The 18,510-nt window shown below is 44.2% G+C and overlaps 2 protein-coding genes across 2 annotated transcripts; one reads left to right on the top strand and one right to left on the bottom strand.

The window, feature by feature from the left end:
* Positions 1–410: 410 nt before the first annotated feature.
* Sec61b (SEC61 translocon subunit beta) lies at positions 411–12,306 on the bottom strand. The gene is made up of 4 exons (XM_004657045.2): positions 12,170–12,306; positions 11,886–11,983; positions 3,994–4,095; positions 411–669 (listed from the first exon to the last, which is right to left on the bottom strand). The coding sequence occupies exons 1-4, from the start codon at positions 12,170–12,172 to the stop codon at positions 582–584; spliced, it is 291 nt and encodes a 96-aa protein (XP_004657102.2). The 5' UTR covers positions 12,173–12,306; the 3' UTR covers positions 411–581.
* A 322-nt stretch (positions 12,307–12,628) lies between these two features.
* Positions 12,629–16,321, top strand: Alg2 (ALG2 alpha-1,3/1,6-mannosyltransferase). The gene is made up of 2 exons (XM_004657044.2): positions 12,629–13,006; positions 14,876–16,321. Exons 1-2 carry the CDS (start codon positions 12,647–12,649, stop codon positions 15,776–15,778), a joined length of 1,263 nt encoding a protein of 420 aa, XP_004657101.2. The 5' UTR covers positions 12,629–12,646; the 3' UTR covers positions 15,779–16,321.
* The last annotated feature ends 2,189 nt before the right edge of the window (positions 16,322–18,510 follow it).

The following is an 18,510-nucleotide window of genomic DNA, read 5'->3' as shown; positions in this document are numbered from 1 at the left end:
CAGAAGTATCAAAATTCAAGGTCTTCTTCAGCTACACAGAGTTCAAAGCCCACCTATCTCAAAAAAAAAAAAAAAAAAAAAAAAAGGAAGAAGAACAGGTGAGCCAACATTTCATCTAGGAGTTTTGGTTTCTGATTTGACTCTTCCTGTGAATACCAGCCACTTTTGAACACACATTTAACACCAAGAAATATCCAAAATTACCATCACCAGAACAGAAATACCTGGGGGAAGGGGGAGCCACCAAGGCCAATTACAGCATCTTGGATTTGAATGTCTACATGGTTGTATAAGGAATCATCAATTCAGCAAACAACCTCCACTAGACAAAATTTTACACCTTGTTACTTGTGAGCCTGAAAACAGAGACAAAGGCCTGAACAGTGAAGCAATGGAAACCAGACTCAGTATAAATCAATTTAAAAGTTTATTTGTCATAGAAAAAAACTGATTCCTCAAAGTCAATTCTTACTAAACTCCCTGGAAAATAAGTGTGAACAGAAAAAAATCACTGTACTTTTGGTCCAAGATATGTTGGGTTTTTTCCTTCTTCTTCAGTTGACAGATGGATGTAGCCGAATCTACGAACGCGTGTACTTGCCCCAAATGTGCAACATAAATACAGAAGCGATGAACAGAAGACTCATAACCAATACTGGAACAGGGCCACTAAAAAGAAAAAGAGAAGCATGCTTGCTTTAGTAATAAAGTACTACATTTAATAGTCAAGACTGCCTGAGGACAGAGTGGGAGCAGGGAGGTGCACTCAAGATTCATCTAGGAATGTTCTCTACATCATTTTAAAATATTACCCAAGTTGCTACCATGGATATGCTGAGAGTGTGATAATGGTACCAAGGAGGAGGTCTCCTCTTGGTGAGACACTGCACACTATATACAATGAAATGATCTTATGTCTTGTAAAGACTCTCTTGGATACTCTCTAATTTCACGTACTTAATAATTCTTCATCATCAAGAAAAATTTCCTAAACTCTTTTAAGTGCAAATAATCCAATTACCAAGCGTCTTTTCTAATTAAGATGTATCATTTTCCTCATCTAAATCGCAATTAGATGCACATTATATAATTTACAAGGTTAATCCCATTTGACCTGTTTGGCAAATGTGTGGCACAAGTGAGACAAGCACTGTCCTCATACACAAGGAAAACTGAGAACAGTGGAATTACTACTTGTCAGGATACTACAGAGCCACGACAGAAAGGGAGGCTTGCTCTCAGGTTGTCTCAACATGCACTGTTTTACCACTTCAAAGTTCTCAACTTAAAGAGCAAACATGCTAGGTAATATAAATTAAGCTGACTTGTATTCATGAGTATAATGTAGGAAGGCAACAAATTTTACTCATTTGCTCTTCCCCAATGCAAATGCTTGTCCTGCTGAGAATTGGTATGCACATTTTTGAAAGGAAGAACCCCTTGATTTTACACAAACCATGACATTAATCCTCTTCTTTGACTCTTGCTATTAAGAAACTTCAGTATGCCTCACTTTACTTCCTGTGATGATTTAATGTCAAATGTCCCCCTCCCATAGTCTCAAGTATTTGTGATTAAGACTCATACTTGATCCTCAGCCTTTGGGAGGTGAGTGTCACTGGAGGCAGGCCTGAGATTTTACAGTCTAGCCCCACTTGCCAGTGCTAGCTACCTCAATCTTGCTGCTTCCTCCCTGCTATGGGACAATGTGACCCAGCTTCCTGCTCCTGCTACACCTTCCCTGTCATAATGAAACTTCCCCTCAGACTGTAAACCAAATTGAACTTTTTCCTTCCATAAGCTGCTTCTAGTCTGGTGTTTTGTCTCAGTGATGAGAAGGTAACTGCAACATCTCCCAAATACAACTGGGAAACAGAGCCTGGGAAAGACTTTAGGAAATGAATCTTTATCAGGACAATGTCTGGAACCTGGATAAGGCAACAGCAGTAACAGGCTGGGTAACAATGATGCAGATACAGCTCAAGGTCTCTGCAACACTACTACTTTGTTCTTTCAGAATCTGCACAATAATTAAGGGAGTAAACAAATGGACAGGCACATGAGAGGACCCCATCACCACCGCACTTGATCTTCCTCCCTGACTTCAGGGTACCATTTCCAAAGCATCAGCCACAGCATAAAACTGAGGGCATAGCTCTTAGATTCCAGAGTTTGGAGGCCAACTCTGTCATTCACAAACTTGACTGTCGTCCCTATAACTTACCTTCTTCATGTCTCAGTTCGAGTTGCTGAGGTAGTAACATACACAGGGTAGACTTACAGTAAGTGCTCAAAAAATATTACTATTAAATTGAAAAATAACTCTAAGCTCCCAGAAAGCTAAATACAAGTTCAAAAGTGTTACTTGACTACTCAGAGATGTAGATTAGTAGGTAGCAGTTTATAGCTGTGCCTTTCACAAAACACCTATCTCTGAGGTAATGAAAATAAGGCTTATGACAGACACTTCAAGAACAGCTCCTACCAACTTCTGAGAGGACCTGGGCTATAGCAGCCAGTAAGTCTGGCTGCGTAAGCCTGGGGGAACATAAGCCAGATATTCACATGCAGAAGGGATTTCCCCACCAATTTCGGAGGTTTAAAATGAGCCCCCTGGATACTCCGGAAAGCAAGAGAATTCTCTGAAATAATCAGAAAATCACCTCCAACAAAAACTCCAAAAAGCTGTTGGAACACCACCAACTCACATACCCTCACCCTCAAGAATACTTAAATGCATCCTTACAAGTTTCTAACATACCAGGAAAAAAGCATCAGCCATGCATGATAACACACATCTCTAACACCAGTGCTCAGAAGACTGAAGCAAGACAGTAGGAAAGTTTCAGGTCAGCCTAAATTAATAGTGAGACAGACTCTGTCTCAAAAATAAACAAAAATTACTGGGTGTGTTGGCTCATGCCTTTAATCCCAGCACTGAGCACCTCTAAGGACCAGGAGGCAGAGGTAGGAGGATTGCATGAATTCGCAGCCACCATGAGACTACATAGTGAATTCCAGATCAGCCTGGGCTAGAGCGAGACCCTGCCTTGAAAGAAAAATTTTTTAAAAGAAGGGATAAAAATGATAATTAATTAAACTAAATCTCTCAGGGAAGAGTTCAGAAACTTAATTTGTAATCCAAGTCAAGATGCTAGTCAAACTGATTAAAGTAACCAAATTTTGTCTCTATTCTACCAGAAGGAAGATCATGGCGTAGCAGTCAGATCTGGGTCCACCTTTTGTTGTTTGTGTTTAAGCACAGAATCTGAGTGTCCTCATCCACCAAATGGTACATCTGCCTCACAGTACTGCTGGGCAGATGAAACTAAGGTTCTGTGTAAGGTACCAAGTGCTACACAAACAAGATTTGCTCTTATTATTGGTCCTATTCCTCATCCACCTGGTTTGGTCAGGATGTAGCTGTGAGGAACAGTGGTTTGGAGTCTACTCTGTTCAGAAACATGTACATCTGCCATGGTACCAGGGAACATGAGATGAGTGAGGTGAGCAAGGTATGAAGTACCCATTTCTCATGCTCTGATGAGCCCTCCCAGGCCTAAGGATTTGAAAAGTGATGTAGTCCTCCACCTGGGTGCCTCTGCTACTCTCCAAAGGCAAGGAATCCAAGGAACTTTGGGTATCAACACATAATGGAAAACTTCCATTAGTCCATAATAATATCAGCTTCTGCCTCCAGGAGGACTTTGAAAAAAAAAAAAACACAAAATTCCTATTCAGCTAGTTTCTCCCAATTTTCAGTGTGAGGAAAGAACACCAAATGAAGAGCAATTTCATTTAATTAAGCTGTTTCCTTCCAGTTCTCTCTGTTCCTATCATTTATTGACACAGATACATGAGGACCCTCCCTCCCTTCCTTTACACTCTAAGACAAGTGTCATTCCAGGTCCCAACCTGGCCAGACCCAGCCCATCTGCACAATAACCCTGCTGTGTTTCCGAAATCTCATCAAGGTCTGATCCCAAGACTCACACTTTCAGCCCTGGGGAATCTTCGGTATAGAATCGCCACATTCCCCCAGTGCCTGCCGAGGTTGTACGGCCTGCGCTCCTTGTTCCACAGCTGGCATTTTTCCTGAAAGAGAGAAAATGTTACTACTGGCTCTTTCTTGGAAATACTTCTATTTAGCATAATAACATGTGCTACCATTATACAATCTAAAAATATCTAGGAAAAGAACAACCTTCTTTGCTAAACCAACTCAAATCCCACTTTCACTCCTCTGACTATGGCTTCTGCAGACTACTCCTCTTATATGTCAATGCACACAATAACTCTGCAAAGCAGTCACTGGCATTTTCAAGTGACAGTAACTGACTCAATGAAAGTTGTACAGGGGCTGGGGAGATGATTCAGCAATTAAAGGCACTTGCTTGCAAAGCCTGCTGGCCAGTGGCCACCAGACACTTGTTTGCAGCAACAAGACACCCTGGTATGTCCACACATACATATATACAAACACACATACTTTTTTAAATCTATAATTTTTAAAGATTATTTTAAGAGTACATGGTCAGGTGAGTGAGGATGTTACCCAGTTCTGATTCCAGAACGCATGTGCTGCCCAAGCATCCAGCTTCCTCACTGGACAGTACTTTTTAGCTTCTCTTGATGGGTATGTCTGTGAAGTTAAGCGATAAACCTTCACTTTTCTGTATAATACTCCTTACAATGACTCCTATAAAAGATGAGGTAGGGGCTGGGGAGATGGTTCAGTAGGTAAGAGAGGCTGTTGTGCAAGTATAAGGACCGGAGTTTGATCCCCATCATCCACAGAAAAAGCCAGGCATGGCCACACATGCCCACGATCCCAACCCTGACAGGAGTGAAGACTGGCCAGCCAGACCAACAGAAAAACAGTACAAGCTCCAAATTCAGTGAGACAGGGCTCAAGGAAATAAGGTGGAGAGAGATAGAGGACATCTGATGTTCTCCTCAGGACATGTGCCACACAACCACAAACACAAACACAAATTGTGAGAAAAATGTCTTTAACTTATTTTATTTATTTCAAAAGAAGCAAACAGCAATAAGCTTCAATGATATTTAGGTCCCCAAAGTTGAAAGTATATTTCATGAGCAAGTACATTTGTAATCTGTTTTTGCTATTTTGACCTTAGACAGAGAGAAAAAAAAAAGGTGTGAAAAACACACAAAATACTCAGCAGAATTGTCCATTGCAAAGCAGTGAAGGCTGCTAAGGTGAGCCACCCAAGACAGCTGCCCTGGCAGACAGAAGTGCACTGAAGGCACTAACACTGCTGACCAGGGCCAGAGCCAGGCAAGACTCCCTCCTCTCTGGGAGAACCCACACAGCCAACCAGCGACCACACAGCAGTACTACCCAAGCCGCAGCCCTCTGCTAACCTCACCACGGTGCTTGAGTTGCACAACACAGGGCTGAGCAGTAGACGTGACAAAAATCAAAAGGAACCTTCAGCCCACTTATCCCCACCAGAAGTTCTAGCTGTGGGGGAAAAACACGGAAAACCCTGTCCCACCATCAACCAATCCCAGTATATTCTCCCTTAAAGTACCATTTCCGAATGTGTGGGCTGCTGATTCTGGACTTTTTTAAGGGACCCATACACTGGAGGAAATCCAAAAGAAAACCCAGCCACTTCCACCTCTTCTCATGTTCCTCCAGCTCTGATCTAATGTCCACCATCAAGGCATTACAACTACGGATGCAGGATGCCTGTCTATAGGCCATGCTGCCTGAATGGAAGAATGGAGAACACGCAATCACTACCAATGATCTGGGTCTAATATACTACAGGATCATACATCAATTATGGACTACGTGATACCCTAGAAACTCACACCTCCTGTATGACAGTCTCTGTGGGGAAACAATCTAAAAATCAAACAATTATAGAGGTCTGCAGAGCAACTCATGTACTTAGAAAAGCTGTCACATAGAGATACTATCATTTACTATCACCACAGCATAAGTACGAGTAATTTCCCTTATTCATAAAACAAAACTTGAGCCAAGCATGGTGGCGCACGCCTTTAATCCCAGCACTTGGGAGGCAAAGGTAGGAGGATCACCGTAGTTCAAGGCCACCCTGAGACTACAGAGTGAACTCCAGGTCAGCCTGGGCTAGAGTGAGACCCTACCTCAAAAAACCAAAAAAAAAACTTGAGTTCAGAAGATCACCCCAGTATCCACATAGTAAGACACTGCCTGAGCCAAGACTAGGAACCCATTCATCTGCAACTATCCCCACAACATCCAAAGTCAGTTGTTTTCAAAGCTGTAATTTCAGGAACCCCAGTGGAATTAGCATGAAAGTTTGTGTTTGTTTGTTTCCTGCTGGTGACAGGACACAGCAAAGGATCTGAAATCCAAGGCCCCTAGAAATACCACAATGTACTCAAAATACCTGATTCCCTTATCTGGGAAGACAGAGGTTCGTGAGAGCCCACTTCAATTTCACAAACTTCTATTTGGATCTAAATTTCTTTGTTTCTGTCCAGTATGTAAATGCCTTCCTCCTCCTATACCTTAAAATAAATAAATAAATAAAAAGAAATAGACAGGGAAGACCCTATTGCTGAAGACACCAAAGGCTGCGGTCACAGGACATGGGAGTATCACACTGAACTGACAGGCAAACTAGCTCCCACCCAGCTAGCCCTCACAGTGCCGGAACACACTATGGGAGCCACTGGAGGACAACGGACAGCAAAAATATGAGTAAGCAGGAGACCCTTAACACTACAAAGTCAACCAGCTGGTCAAGAAGTAAAAACTTGTGCAATAGCAGCATGTATCCTCTGTGGATAACCCACAGTTCTCTGATTGGACATGAGGCCTGCTCAGTGGGAGAGAACTCATATCTGGTACTGGTACTGGAATCCCATGCTCAGGAAACTGAAGACTTCAGAGAGCTACCCCCACTGCTCTCTGGAAAAGAAGAGTGGCTTGCACCAAAAAAAAAAAAAGAAAAGAAAATCACTCAAATAAATTTTCATACCCCGTTTAACCCAAGCTGCTCTCAATCTTGTTTGGAGAATCTGCTTTATTTTACAGATGGCAGAGAAATGAAGTACAACAAGATCCATCAATAAGACAAAAAGATAGCCAACTGCCCACCGTGAGACTTGCCACCTCAACCACATCTGCCAGGGCCCAGGAGAAATTATAGAGGAAGTGGTAACATGAATGCTGCTCTTACAGCTAGCCTCACAACCAGCTCCAGAGCCATGGTGACAGACATGGTGATCAATCAAAACCAAGTAAAGCAGGAATCCAGAGGCTACAGAAAACTAAACACTAAATCAGACAGACAACAGACCTGCCACGGCTCAGGGAACATTGCAGAATACAGGGCAGAAAGATTGTAAGAGCCACAGAGTGGGTGGGAATACCCTGATACACAGTCCCTACTCCCTCCCCACCCCACCGGGACTGGCTGAGGCGTTCATGACCCCACAGTGAATACCATAAGCCCAGTAAGGAAGACCCCCAGGGTAATGGGAGCTGGAGAAAGGAGATAAAAAGAGCATAACCTGTTATATATAAAAAAAAATTAAATTAAAAAATGGTTTTCATATCCAAACATGTATATACTCTTTAGTCTACCACAATGGCTACTTACAGCTTCTGGAACAAACCCAGTTCAGTAACCTTGATCTTTACACATATAATTTACAATTCCTTTGCCTAGCAGCCTGAGTCCCTGCCTCCATAGAATGATCATTTGCTCCCTTTGCTTATGTCTCTATTCACATGCCACCCACCACCTTGTAAACTCCAAACAATTGACCACCCTCACCCTCCCCCACAGCTATAATCCCACCCAGCTTCATTTGGTTCCATAATCTTTATACTTTTACTACCTAAAGTTGCGCTATTTATTTGCCTTGAATATTTATGACCCCCATACTGGAAAAAGGCTCATGGAGTGAGGACCAACTTTGCCTATCTTGTTCTCAAGCACATTCTCCAAGCTAACAGTGCCTGGCATGTAGCTGATCCTTAATAACTATTTGATGACTATCTTAGTGTCCTTTGCTATTCCATCATCTTCATTATCAGTCATTTCCATTAATTCAGTTTACAGTTTCTAATGCATTAATGCTTCTGTTCATCCTTGTAGCAACTTACTTCTACACTGTATTATGTGCAGAGCAAGGATTCCAACTCCAGCTTGACCTAAATCCTACTTGTTGTTTCTCCAAGGTATTACTATTGCTATTACTTCATTTAAGAGGAGTAAAAGTACACACTATATAGCCCAAAGCATTACCATTAAGCATAAGCTTCAATGTTTTCTCAGAGACTTACAGAAAATGGATGTATTCTTAGGCAGCCAACAATTATAATGCATTCATGAAATAATACTTAGCACCAAAGTCCTTGTAGGGTCTCTCCATACATGCAACCATAGGCTAATCATAGTGGCCCTGTAATACTAAATGCTGAAAGATGCCATATATACCCACAGTCTTTTAACAGTTCTATCTTATACAATGGCTATTTCATTTTTCTCTATTGTGTTTACATTTGATCAATAGGTGCCTTCACTTTCTTTAAAACTTCCCAGTTCTCTTTAGCCAGAACCATTCCCCAAGAACCATGTCTACAGGACATGTTTTCATTCCAACACAAAGAATCTCTAAAGTCCAAGGCAGTAAGCAAACAACATAGCAAGCCCATAGTGTAAACTACAACTCAATACACTCCCCTTGAATACCTTGGTGACAGGACATACAGGATAATTTTAGCATTTCTGACATCCTACTACAACCTCCTTCTCTAAACTGCAATCTGTTTCATTCATGTTCACATGACCTGTTTTGAATTACTGAGGACTCAGATTTACTGTTGTCACCACAAGAAAAGCCTCACTCTTCTAACATTCTGGTTTTGCCTTTGTTCTTTTTCTTTTTGGCCCTTTACCACTGGCTTTTGCTTGGCTGCGCTGGGGATCAAGGCCAGGGCCTTGCACATGCTAGGCAAGCTCTGTATCACTGAGCTATATCCACTACAGCCCCAACTCTTCCTCTTTACAGCCTTGACAACAGTTTTCACATACCCCTTCGAGGTTTACTCCTCCTAGGGGAAAACAAAATCTAGGCTGGAGAGATGGCTTAGTGGTTAAGTCACTTGCTAACAAAGACAAAGAACCCAGGTTCAATTCACCACTACCTATGTAAAGCCAGATGCAAAAGGTGGCATATGTCTGGAGTTTGTTTGCGGTGGCTAGAGGCTCTGGGCACACCATTTTCTCTCTCTTTCTCAAAAAAATAAAATATATATTTTACAAGTCTTATTAGCTCCTCAAAAATCTCAAGAAAACACAGTTGCTTGAGTCTTTCATTTATTCAGATTATTGTAGCATGACTTGACAGGAGCTAGGGAAATAAAGGACCTGGGTAGATTTTTTATCAGTCTAAAGAGAAGGTAAATATGCAACAAAATGGTCTTACAATAATATGAACAAAATGATATGGGAAGAAAAGTAAGGATTAGAAGCAATTATGCCTACAGAGTCAGAAGTAAACCACCCTTGAACTTCAGCCTTGGAAAATCAACACAACTTGAAAAGAGGACAGTAGAAGGCCTCAAGAGGTAATTATTTCTAGAGATTAGTTTTGAAAACTAAATACATAGTACTGCATGCCTGCAGTCTCAGCACTTGGAAGGTAGAGGTAGGAGGATTACAAGTTGTGAAGGCAGGCAGAGGGGGCTAGAAAGCTTAGAAAAGAGTAGTAAGTTCCATACGCTGGGTCAGGGGAGAGGAAAGAAAAATACTGCCCTAGAAATACAACCAAGAGGCTTGGTATTCCTTTCTCCACACACATAAACATTTCAAAATATGTGTTAAAAAAATTCAAGCCGGGCAAGATGGATGGCACATGTCTTTAATCCTAGCACTCAGGAGGCAGAGGTAGGAAGATCGCCCTGAGTCCAAGCCAAAACCAAAAAATAAAATAAATTTTAAAAATTCAGCCACAAGAAACTAACAAAGAGACTAAAGCCAAAGAAAAACAGCAGACTGGCAGACAGACTGCAGTGGAAATGGCCTGCACACAAATGTTGTACAAAACGTGCAAGTAGATAAAGAGGTTAACAGCTAAATTGGGACGGCAGAAATGGAGGAATAAAGAACTAAAGAGAAGGCTGGTTTTTTTTTCTTTGTCATGTAGCCAAGACTGGAGAAACTATGATTCGGTAGTCCCAGTTTAAAGGTTATTTCATTTTTGTTGTTGTTGTTATTTTTACTTATTAATTTGAGAGCGACAGAGAGAGATAGGGAGAGGGAGAGAGAATGGGTGTGCCAGGGCCTCCAGCCACTGCAAATGAACTTCACACACGTGCACCCCTTTGTGCATCTAGATAACATGGGTCCTGGGGAATCTAGCCTCGAACCGGGGTCCTTAGGCTTCACAGGCAAGTGCTTAACCGCTAAGCCATCTCTCAAGCCGGCTATTTCATTCTTAAACCACAGAAAGTGACAGATGATGTCAGAACTTCAGCACTGCAACCATGAGGGCCTCCCAATACTAATGTTGAATATATTCCCTTTGATGAAATGAAGGAAAGCGTACTGAAGATTGTCAATGGAGTAAATGGGTATGCACTTAATACTATTTTAAAGGTTGAGTTTTAGCAGAATATGGGTTTTTATTTAAGTTTTGATGTGTCTGGTTGTTTGATAATGATTATTACAATATTTTATGTCTGCAGTGATATTCAGTACTTGCTTACCTTAACATATAAATACTTATTTATGGCCTTTATAAAAAACTTGAGGTTACTGTGGTGGTTTGATTCAGGTGTCCTCCATAAACTTAGGTGTTCAGAATGCTAAGTTCTCCAACTGATGAAGATTTGGGAACTAACACCTCCTAGAGACAGTGTATTGCTGGGGGCGGGCTAATGGGTATGATAGCCAGGTTACCCATGCCAGTGTCTGGCACTCTCTCCTGTTGCTATTGTCCACCTTATGTTGGCTAGGGGGTGATGTCCACCCTCTGCTCATGTCATCATTTTCCCCTGCCATTATGGAGCTTCCCCTCGAGTCTATAAGCCAAAATAAACCTTTTTTCCCACAACTGCTCTTGGTCAGGTGATGTCTGCCAGCAATGTGACCCTGACTGCAGCAATTACCTTTATGGGTTTCCATGATATTCAGGCCTTAAATGAGCAAGATAGTGGCAACAGCATTCATTAGAAAATATTTTCATGTTTCTTTCTTATTGTATATTTGCTGTGAATTTTTTTTATCTGGTAAACAACTTGCACAGAGTTTTTATGTAACAGTTACATCCCCCCCACCTTACCTGCCAACAATAACTTTTGTCTATTGTAAAACATTGAACACCAGCAAGGCACTCTTAACTAAACAAGTGATACTTTTAATTAATAAATAAAATAAAAAGGAAGGGATTCCTGTGAAGTCTGGCATGTGACTGAGTAGGCAGCACACAAATAAAACCAAAAATAATGCTCGAGTTTCTCGCTTTGGGTAAATCAGTGCCATTTAGAAATAAGGGCAGAGTAGGCGATGGAGGAGCTGGGGTGTGCCAGATGAGGCAGGTTAATCTGAGTGTGTAGGAGACCCCCCCCCAGTGGAAATGTGAAGGCGAAGCTCAGCTCCAGACGCCGGCCTAGCGACATCAGCTTCCTCAAAATTGTCCTATTCCAGTTTTAACTTTCCTTTTTTCACAAGAGTGGTGAGTGCAACTGAACAACGGGATGATGCTCCCATAGCCACGTCAGTCCAGGCTCATCCTGCTCTTGAGTCTCAGTGTTCTGGGAGCTCTTCCTCTGACCAGCAAATTCTGGGACTCATGGCCCGGCCCCATCTCTCCGCATGAGCTGCAGCGCTGGCCCCAAGGATGCTTACCTCTGCCGGACAGTGGATCCCGCCGCCCGCGCGGCTACGGCTTTGCTGGGAGAGCGCCCAGAGGAGCCCACGTTAGTGCCACTGGGGGTTGGACCCGGCTGGAGACGGAGACAGACAAACGGACACAGCGTGAGCATCGCGGGCCCATGCCCGGACCCCGAGACCCGCACCCGCACTGGACGCTGAGGAAGGCAAGGAGGCCCGGGAGGAAAAGGAAGACCCTAGGCAGGGGCATGCGCGCCTGGGAGAAGGGGGAGGCGAGAAGGGGCAGCGGGGCCACGTACCATGCTGGACGCTCGAGGGTAGCCGGCGAGGAAAGGAACAGCGGCGAAACTCGCAGAACACCCGCCGGACCCGCGGAAAGAGAGCCTGGCTCAGGCCCCGCCCCCGGCCAGCAGGCAGGGTCTTCGCCGAGTCCCACAACGGCTGGGCTGTCTTACGATATGCCTGTGTCATTTTGCAACAAACAGCTAGTCTAGAGGCTGACGGAAACTGCAAAACTTCCAGCTCCTTTCTTTAGATGTCAGAATCCTTCTCGATGTCTATATTTTTCCCCTCAGGCATGCCGAGGACAAGTTCAGACGAGAAATTCAATAGGGCAGTTTCTAGGCACCCATAGATTTGCGCTGATGTGGCCTAACTGACGCACGCGTAGTGGGGAAGACTCGATTCTCATTGGCCAACGGTGCTGGGGGCGGGGCTTAAGGAGTCCCCTCCCCCTTCATGGGGGGGGCGTGGGGTGCTGCTGCCGCTGCCTTGCCATGGCGGCGGAGCAGCGTCCGGATCGGGACCCGGACCGAGATCCGGTTCCCAGCCCGTCCGTGCTGTTTCTGCACCCAGACCTGGGTGTGGGCGGTGCCGAGCGGCTGGTGCTGGACGCGGCGCTGGCACTGCAGGCGCGGGGCTGTAAGGTGACGATATGGACGGCGCACTACGACCCGGGCCACTGCTTTGCCGAGAGCCGCGAGCTTCCGGTGCGCTGCGCCGGGGACTGGCTACCGCGAAGCCTGGGCTGGGGCGGCCGCGGCGCCGCCGTGTGCGCCTACGTGCGCATGGTGTTCCTGGCGCTCTACGTGCTGTTCCTCGCCGACGAGGAGTTTGACGTGGTGGTGTGCGACCAGGTGAGGCGGCCCGCCGAGCTTTGCAGGGGACCTCCTGCCCTCTGCGGTTCGGCCAGGTCGGAACCTGAGTCCCCTGGACGTGAGACGGCCCTCCACCTTTAGTGTGGACCGCTTAAGGTTGCACCCGCAGGGTCGCAGTTGGGAAGCTTTCGTCCTGGACCCTTGAGGTGGGGCTCGGAATCTGCATTTTTATTGGTTCGTCGCGTAGCTCAAGTACATGGCTCCTGATGCTCGCCCCAAGGAACACTGCTTCTTCATTCACGTTTTGTATCTAACGCGTGTGTTGTGTCTTCCCTCTCAGTTATTGCTGTCGACTCTGCTTTACGGGGCCCCACTCACTCCAGTCTTCCCAAGCAGGCCACCCCAGTATTCTTGCAGTATCATGGATTAAAATCATGCCAAACATCACATGACACACCATTGGAGGCGTGTGGGTCAAAGAATAATGTAAATGTTAGTAGCTGTTTTCCAAACCTGCCTTCCAGAGAAGCGTCACTACTCTCCTGCAGTCTGTGACAGACTCTTGCCCCCATGCTCTTGTCCACATTGGATATTAGCAGCTACTGTAATGTTTGCTGAACTGATAGATGGTTATAGCATCATGTTGTACTTGTGTTTCTTTCTTTAATTATGGCCCTAAGTCACTGGAGTCCATCTTTGCTTATAAGGAAGCTCTTTTTGCTTAATGTAAATGTTTACAAAAAAATGCTACAAGTCAGTAAGCATCAGGCAGCTGAGACAATAAGAGGGGAAAACTTCAGCCTTGAAAGTAGGAAGTCTGGATTCAAGTTCTATATCTACTTCCTTAAGCTATGGGTAAACTGTTCACAAGCTGAGGATGAAGTGACTTACAAAGATTACCTGACAGGACACCCCACCACTGCTGGCCTATGGTTCTTGCTGTGATGATTTGGTGTGATACTTAACTGAGCTTATACTATATGCCAAATTCTTAAAATTTCATACATGTTAGTGCATTTCATAATCACAAAAACGAAATGGGCTCTTAAACTAAAACTGTTTTCTTACATAATGTTACACGAAGCTCTGCAAGGAACACTTGACTTTTGTCGAGCAGTTCATAATTAGGACCCAAACCCTGGAAGTCTTATTTCCAGAGTGCATGTGCTAAACTGTGGTAGCTCATTTATTACTTCCTTAGGAAGGAATGATCCTGCAGCTGCACTGTCTAGTGTGGTAGCTACTAGCCTCATGTTGCTCTTGAAATATGACCAGTCGGAACTGAGATAGGTAAAGCATAAACCAGACAATGTGCAAAAAACAAATATGTCATCTTATGTAAGGTAGGTAATCGCCTCATTAATGATTTTAGTAGTGATTACATTTTGAAATATGTTAGGTAAATAAAATTTCATACTTGACAGACACCAAAATGGTATATATGGCTATTGCTAAGCCAGTTAACTGCATTAAAAAAAATTGATATTTTTCCATTCAGAAATTTTTTTTTCAAAAATACGTTTATTTGAGAGGTAGAGAGAGGATGGGTGTGCCGGGGCCTCCAACCATTGCAAACAAACTACTTTGTGCATCTGGCTTATGTGGGTACTGGGGAATTGAACCTGGGTCCTTAAGCTTTGGAGGGAAATGCCTTAACTGCTGAGCCATCTCTTCAGCACAAAAACATTTCAATGTTACTAGATTTAAAAATTAGTTGGACATCATTTTTCAAGGGACAACAACTGGGCTTGAAGCTTTTAAGCATTTAATATACATCTTGCAACCATCTTAAGTAGTAGGTCTAGAAAGGGTTCTCAAAGCAGAATAAGGAGCAGATCAGTGCCTCCTGTGCTGCTGGTGTGGTGTGGTTGACTGGTCACTTACTTGCTCTTGGTCTTGCTTGGCTAGGTGTCCGCTTGCATCCCAGTGTTCAAGCTGGCCAGACGGCGTAAGAAGATCCTGTTTTACTGTCACTTCCCAGATTTGCTTCTGACCAGGAGAGATTCTTTTCTTAAAAGGCTCTACCGGGCCCCAATTGACTGGCTAGAGGAATACACCACAGGTATGGCAGACTGCATCTTGGTCAACAGCCGTTTCACAGCCACTATTTTTAAGGAAACCTTCAAGTCCCTGTCTCACATAAACCCTGATGTTCTCTACCCATCCCTGAACGTCAGCAGCTTTGACTCAGCTGTTCCTGAAAACCTTGATGATCTAGTCCCCAGAGGGACAAAGTTCCTGTTCCTCTCCATCAACAGGTATGAGAGGAAGAAGAACCTCACTTTGGCCCTGGAAGCCCTAGTCCAGCTGCGGGGAAGACTAGCGAGTCAGGACTGGGAGAGCGTTCATCTGATCATGGCAGGTGGTTATGATGACAGAGTCCTGGAGAATGTGGAACACTATCAGGAATTGAAGGAACTGGTCCAGCAGTCAGACCTGAGCCAGCATGTGACCTTCCTGAGGTCTTTCTCAGACAAGCAGAAGATCTCCCTCCTCCATGGCTGCACGTGTGTGCTTTATACTCCGAGCAATGAGCACTTTGGCATCGTCCCTCTGGAGGCCATGTACATGCAGTGCCCGGTCATTGCTGTGAATTCAGGTGGTCCCTTGGAGTCCATTGTCCACAGTGTCACAGGGTTCCTGTGTAAGCCTGACCCGGTGCACTTCTCAGAAGCAATAGAAAAGTTCATCCGTGAACCATCCCTCAGAGCCACAATGGGCCTGGCTGGAAGAGCCAGGGTCAAGGAGAAGTTTTCCTCGGAAGCATTTACGGAACAGCTCTACCAGTATGTCACCAAACTGCTGGTGTAAACAGATTCTTTATGGTCTTGATGCTGCAGTCACTGGTGTCATTTTTTATGGATTGGACAACCACTTTTGAAACAAACAACAACAACAAAGCAAGTCTAGAGTAATGCAAGGGATTTTATTTTTTTCAAATAAACTTGAGTCTGGAATATGAGCTACCTTTCTAGCTACATACTTCCCTGTTATTTTTTCAGATAATAGGATCTTTTATGCTACAATCATTCCAGGTTGTACCAGTGTTATAAAATTTATAGAATTCCACTTTTAGAAAGCAGTTCACTGGGTAATGGTTCCTCTGCATATAAATACTTAGTCATATTGTGCCTTAATTGAATTTAATAGTTGACTTCAGAGCATAATGGGAACAGTATTTCTGGTTCTTACATTCAGTCCACTAAAGTGTTCACTGTCAACTGTTAGGAAATTTCTGTTAAGAGTTTTGCCTGGATCCATAGCAAAAGTGCTCAGTTCTTGTTTTTACAGAGATGGTTTATTGCACTTTTGCATACAGAAACATGACAATAAAAGATGAAGTAGTGGCCTCCATGATCTATTTTGGCTCTGTTATATAGGAAAAGGGAACCTGAAATCAGAGACTAGGGTAAAGTGGATGTTGGTGTGAAAGAGGAGCCCTGTCACCCTAGTGATGTACATTGTGTTAGTCACATGTTCCTTTGACAAAACAAGAGATTTAGTCACCATGGAAGAAAGGTGTGTTTTGGCCTGTTATTTCAGGGATTTCAGCCCATGGTCATTTGGATCTGTTGCTTTGGGCTTGTGGCAGCACAGTGCATCATGGGAGGGGCATGTACTGGAAGAAGCTGCTCACCTTACAGCTGTCAGGAAGCCAAGATAACATAGCCAAGGTTCCATATCCATTCTAAGGACATGATCCCCAGTGACCTAATTTTCTTCCCTGGGCCCCACCTACTAAAGGTTCCACCATTCCCAGTGAGTTAGGGATGAAGCCTTCCAACATACAGGCCTTTGAGGGACATTATAAACTGTCATACATCTCGTCTAGAGCCTTTATTTTGTCTGAATTGTTAATTTACTCAAGTTATAGTATACCAATGTTTCCACCAAAGGCCTGCCTTAAAAACCACTCATGAAGCTTACCTTGACCACTGCCTCAAACAATATATAACATTGACCAGTCTTGCCATTCATGATTTACCTGTTTAAGTGGGAATAATAAAGCTATCTTCAGTAGTCCTTCAAGGCTAAGATCATATCTAAGAATACAGCACATAACAGCAGCCAGATGCTCCATGCTGACTCCAGGAGCTCAGAGGTTAACATCCTGTGTGTGGACTGGAAGAAAGTGACCTTCACCTGCATTTGTAAAGCGGCATAACTGTCCTGTAGTATTTTCCTTGCAGGGCAGTTGCAACAGACTTCAGAAATATACGCACCATGGAAGAACAGTACTTGGAATATGATTTCTAAATGCTAGGTTAGCTGCAGCTGTTGTGATTGGAGGAGATTGAAGTCCTCTACAAGTTTCATGTGGGTTCATGTCAGTAACATCCCAAGTTTTGAAATTTTTTAGGGGATAAATTTTCAGTTAACGTATCCCATGCATCTGTATCACAGTATTTTAGCCATGTGTCACGGTACCCAATCAAAATGAGGGCATCTCATGTTGAATTAGCATTGAGCGAGCTCACTACCCAATAAAGCAGGTCTTCCCCATGTTGTGGCTTGGTGCTTGTGTTTCTGAGAACAGCAGCCTTTCCAGAAAAACCTGATGGCACTGATCACTGGATTCAAAACTAGCCAAATCGTTCACATTGTGATCTGTGGCAGCTGCTCATTCCAAGCACCAATTTTCTACTTAATTTCAGTATTGCTATTCCAGAATGGAAGTTGTGGGCTCAAGGGCATTTGGTTCTACATGTCCTCATTGTTCTGAGCCCCAGTAAATGACAGTAGGACTTCACAGGTGTGGGGAAGCTGTGGAGTCCTCCCTGCCATGACCTTTCAGCTTTGGCTGCACTCCTGGCTTCTGAATGAATAGGGAAATGATGATGGAGCATTGGAAGTGACTTGTCAGGACTGCATCAACAGTAACTCTAGCACTTAGAAACACAGCTTTCCTCATGTGCCAGCAGGACAACCTCATTTAATCTATGAATTAGGTGTGTATGAACAGCAATACGTTACAGCACTGAGGGACAGGCAGTCTCAAGGTTCTGATGCCCACCTTACCTGCTTCAGGTAGCAAGCTCTGAGCATGGTGCCTGCCACACACCTCCCTCCATAGCACTGCAGTTCCTTTGTTCGAGTCCTCAGGCTCAGAAAGCCTTGGCTGTCACTCTGCCTGTCCAGATTCCAGGCAGTCTGATGTGGGTATGATTCTCCCTCATCCACAAAGCCCAGACAAGTGAATCTTAAATCTTGGTCAAGGGCACACCATGGAAAAGTGGCTGATCTTACCTGACCCATCTAGGAACCCCCACACTGGCCAGTATTCCTCAGTTCCCCTTTGATTTTGTGTCACACGTCCCTCATGCACACACACCCAGTGTGGGGGTAGGCTGGTTCATGTACAGGGAAGAGATGCAGAGGGGGAGCAGTGCTTCAGCTCTTCCTGCCTGGCAATGCGCCCATGTTCAGTGGGCCTCTGTGGGTGGTCTTTGGAGTTTGCAAGCTACTCTGGGTTGTCATTCCCTCAGCATCATCCCAGCTAAAGCTCACAGCTGGGAACCCCGAGGCTTGCAGCCGGAAAGCAG

The sequence above is a fragment of the Jaculus jaculus genome, chromosome 1 (assembly GCF_020740685.1).
Source record: "Jaculus jaculus isolate mJacJac1 chromosome 1, mJacJac1.mat.Y.cur, whole genome shotgun sequence".
Lineage (NCBI taxonomy): Eukaryota > Metazoa > Chordata > Mammalia > Rodentia > Dipodidae > Jaculus > Jaculus jaculus.
Note: the sequence above shows the minus strand (reverse complement) of the source record. Positions and strands in the feature narration are given on the sequence as shown.

Bases quoted from the DNA above. Each gene is read 5' to 3' on its own strand.
- Sec61b (XM_004657045.2), bottom strand. The intron at 4,096-11,885 runs GTAAGCATCCTT...TCTCTCTTTCAG, and splicing joins GGATCCACTGTCCGGCAGAG to GAAAAATGCCAGCTGTGGAA. The intron at 670-3,993 runs GTGAGTCTTGGG...TTTTCTTTTTAG, and splicing joins GATTCCCCAGGGCTGAAAGT to TGGCCCTGTTCCAGTATTGG.
- Alg2 (XM_004657044.2), top strand. From the start codon at position 12,647: ATGGCGGCGGAGCAGCGTCCGGATCGGGACCCGGACCGAGATCCGGTT. The intron at 13,007-14,875 runs GTGAGGCGGCCC...TTGCTTGGCTAG, and splicing joins ACGTGGTGGTGTGCGACCAG to GTGTCCGCTTGCATCCCAGT.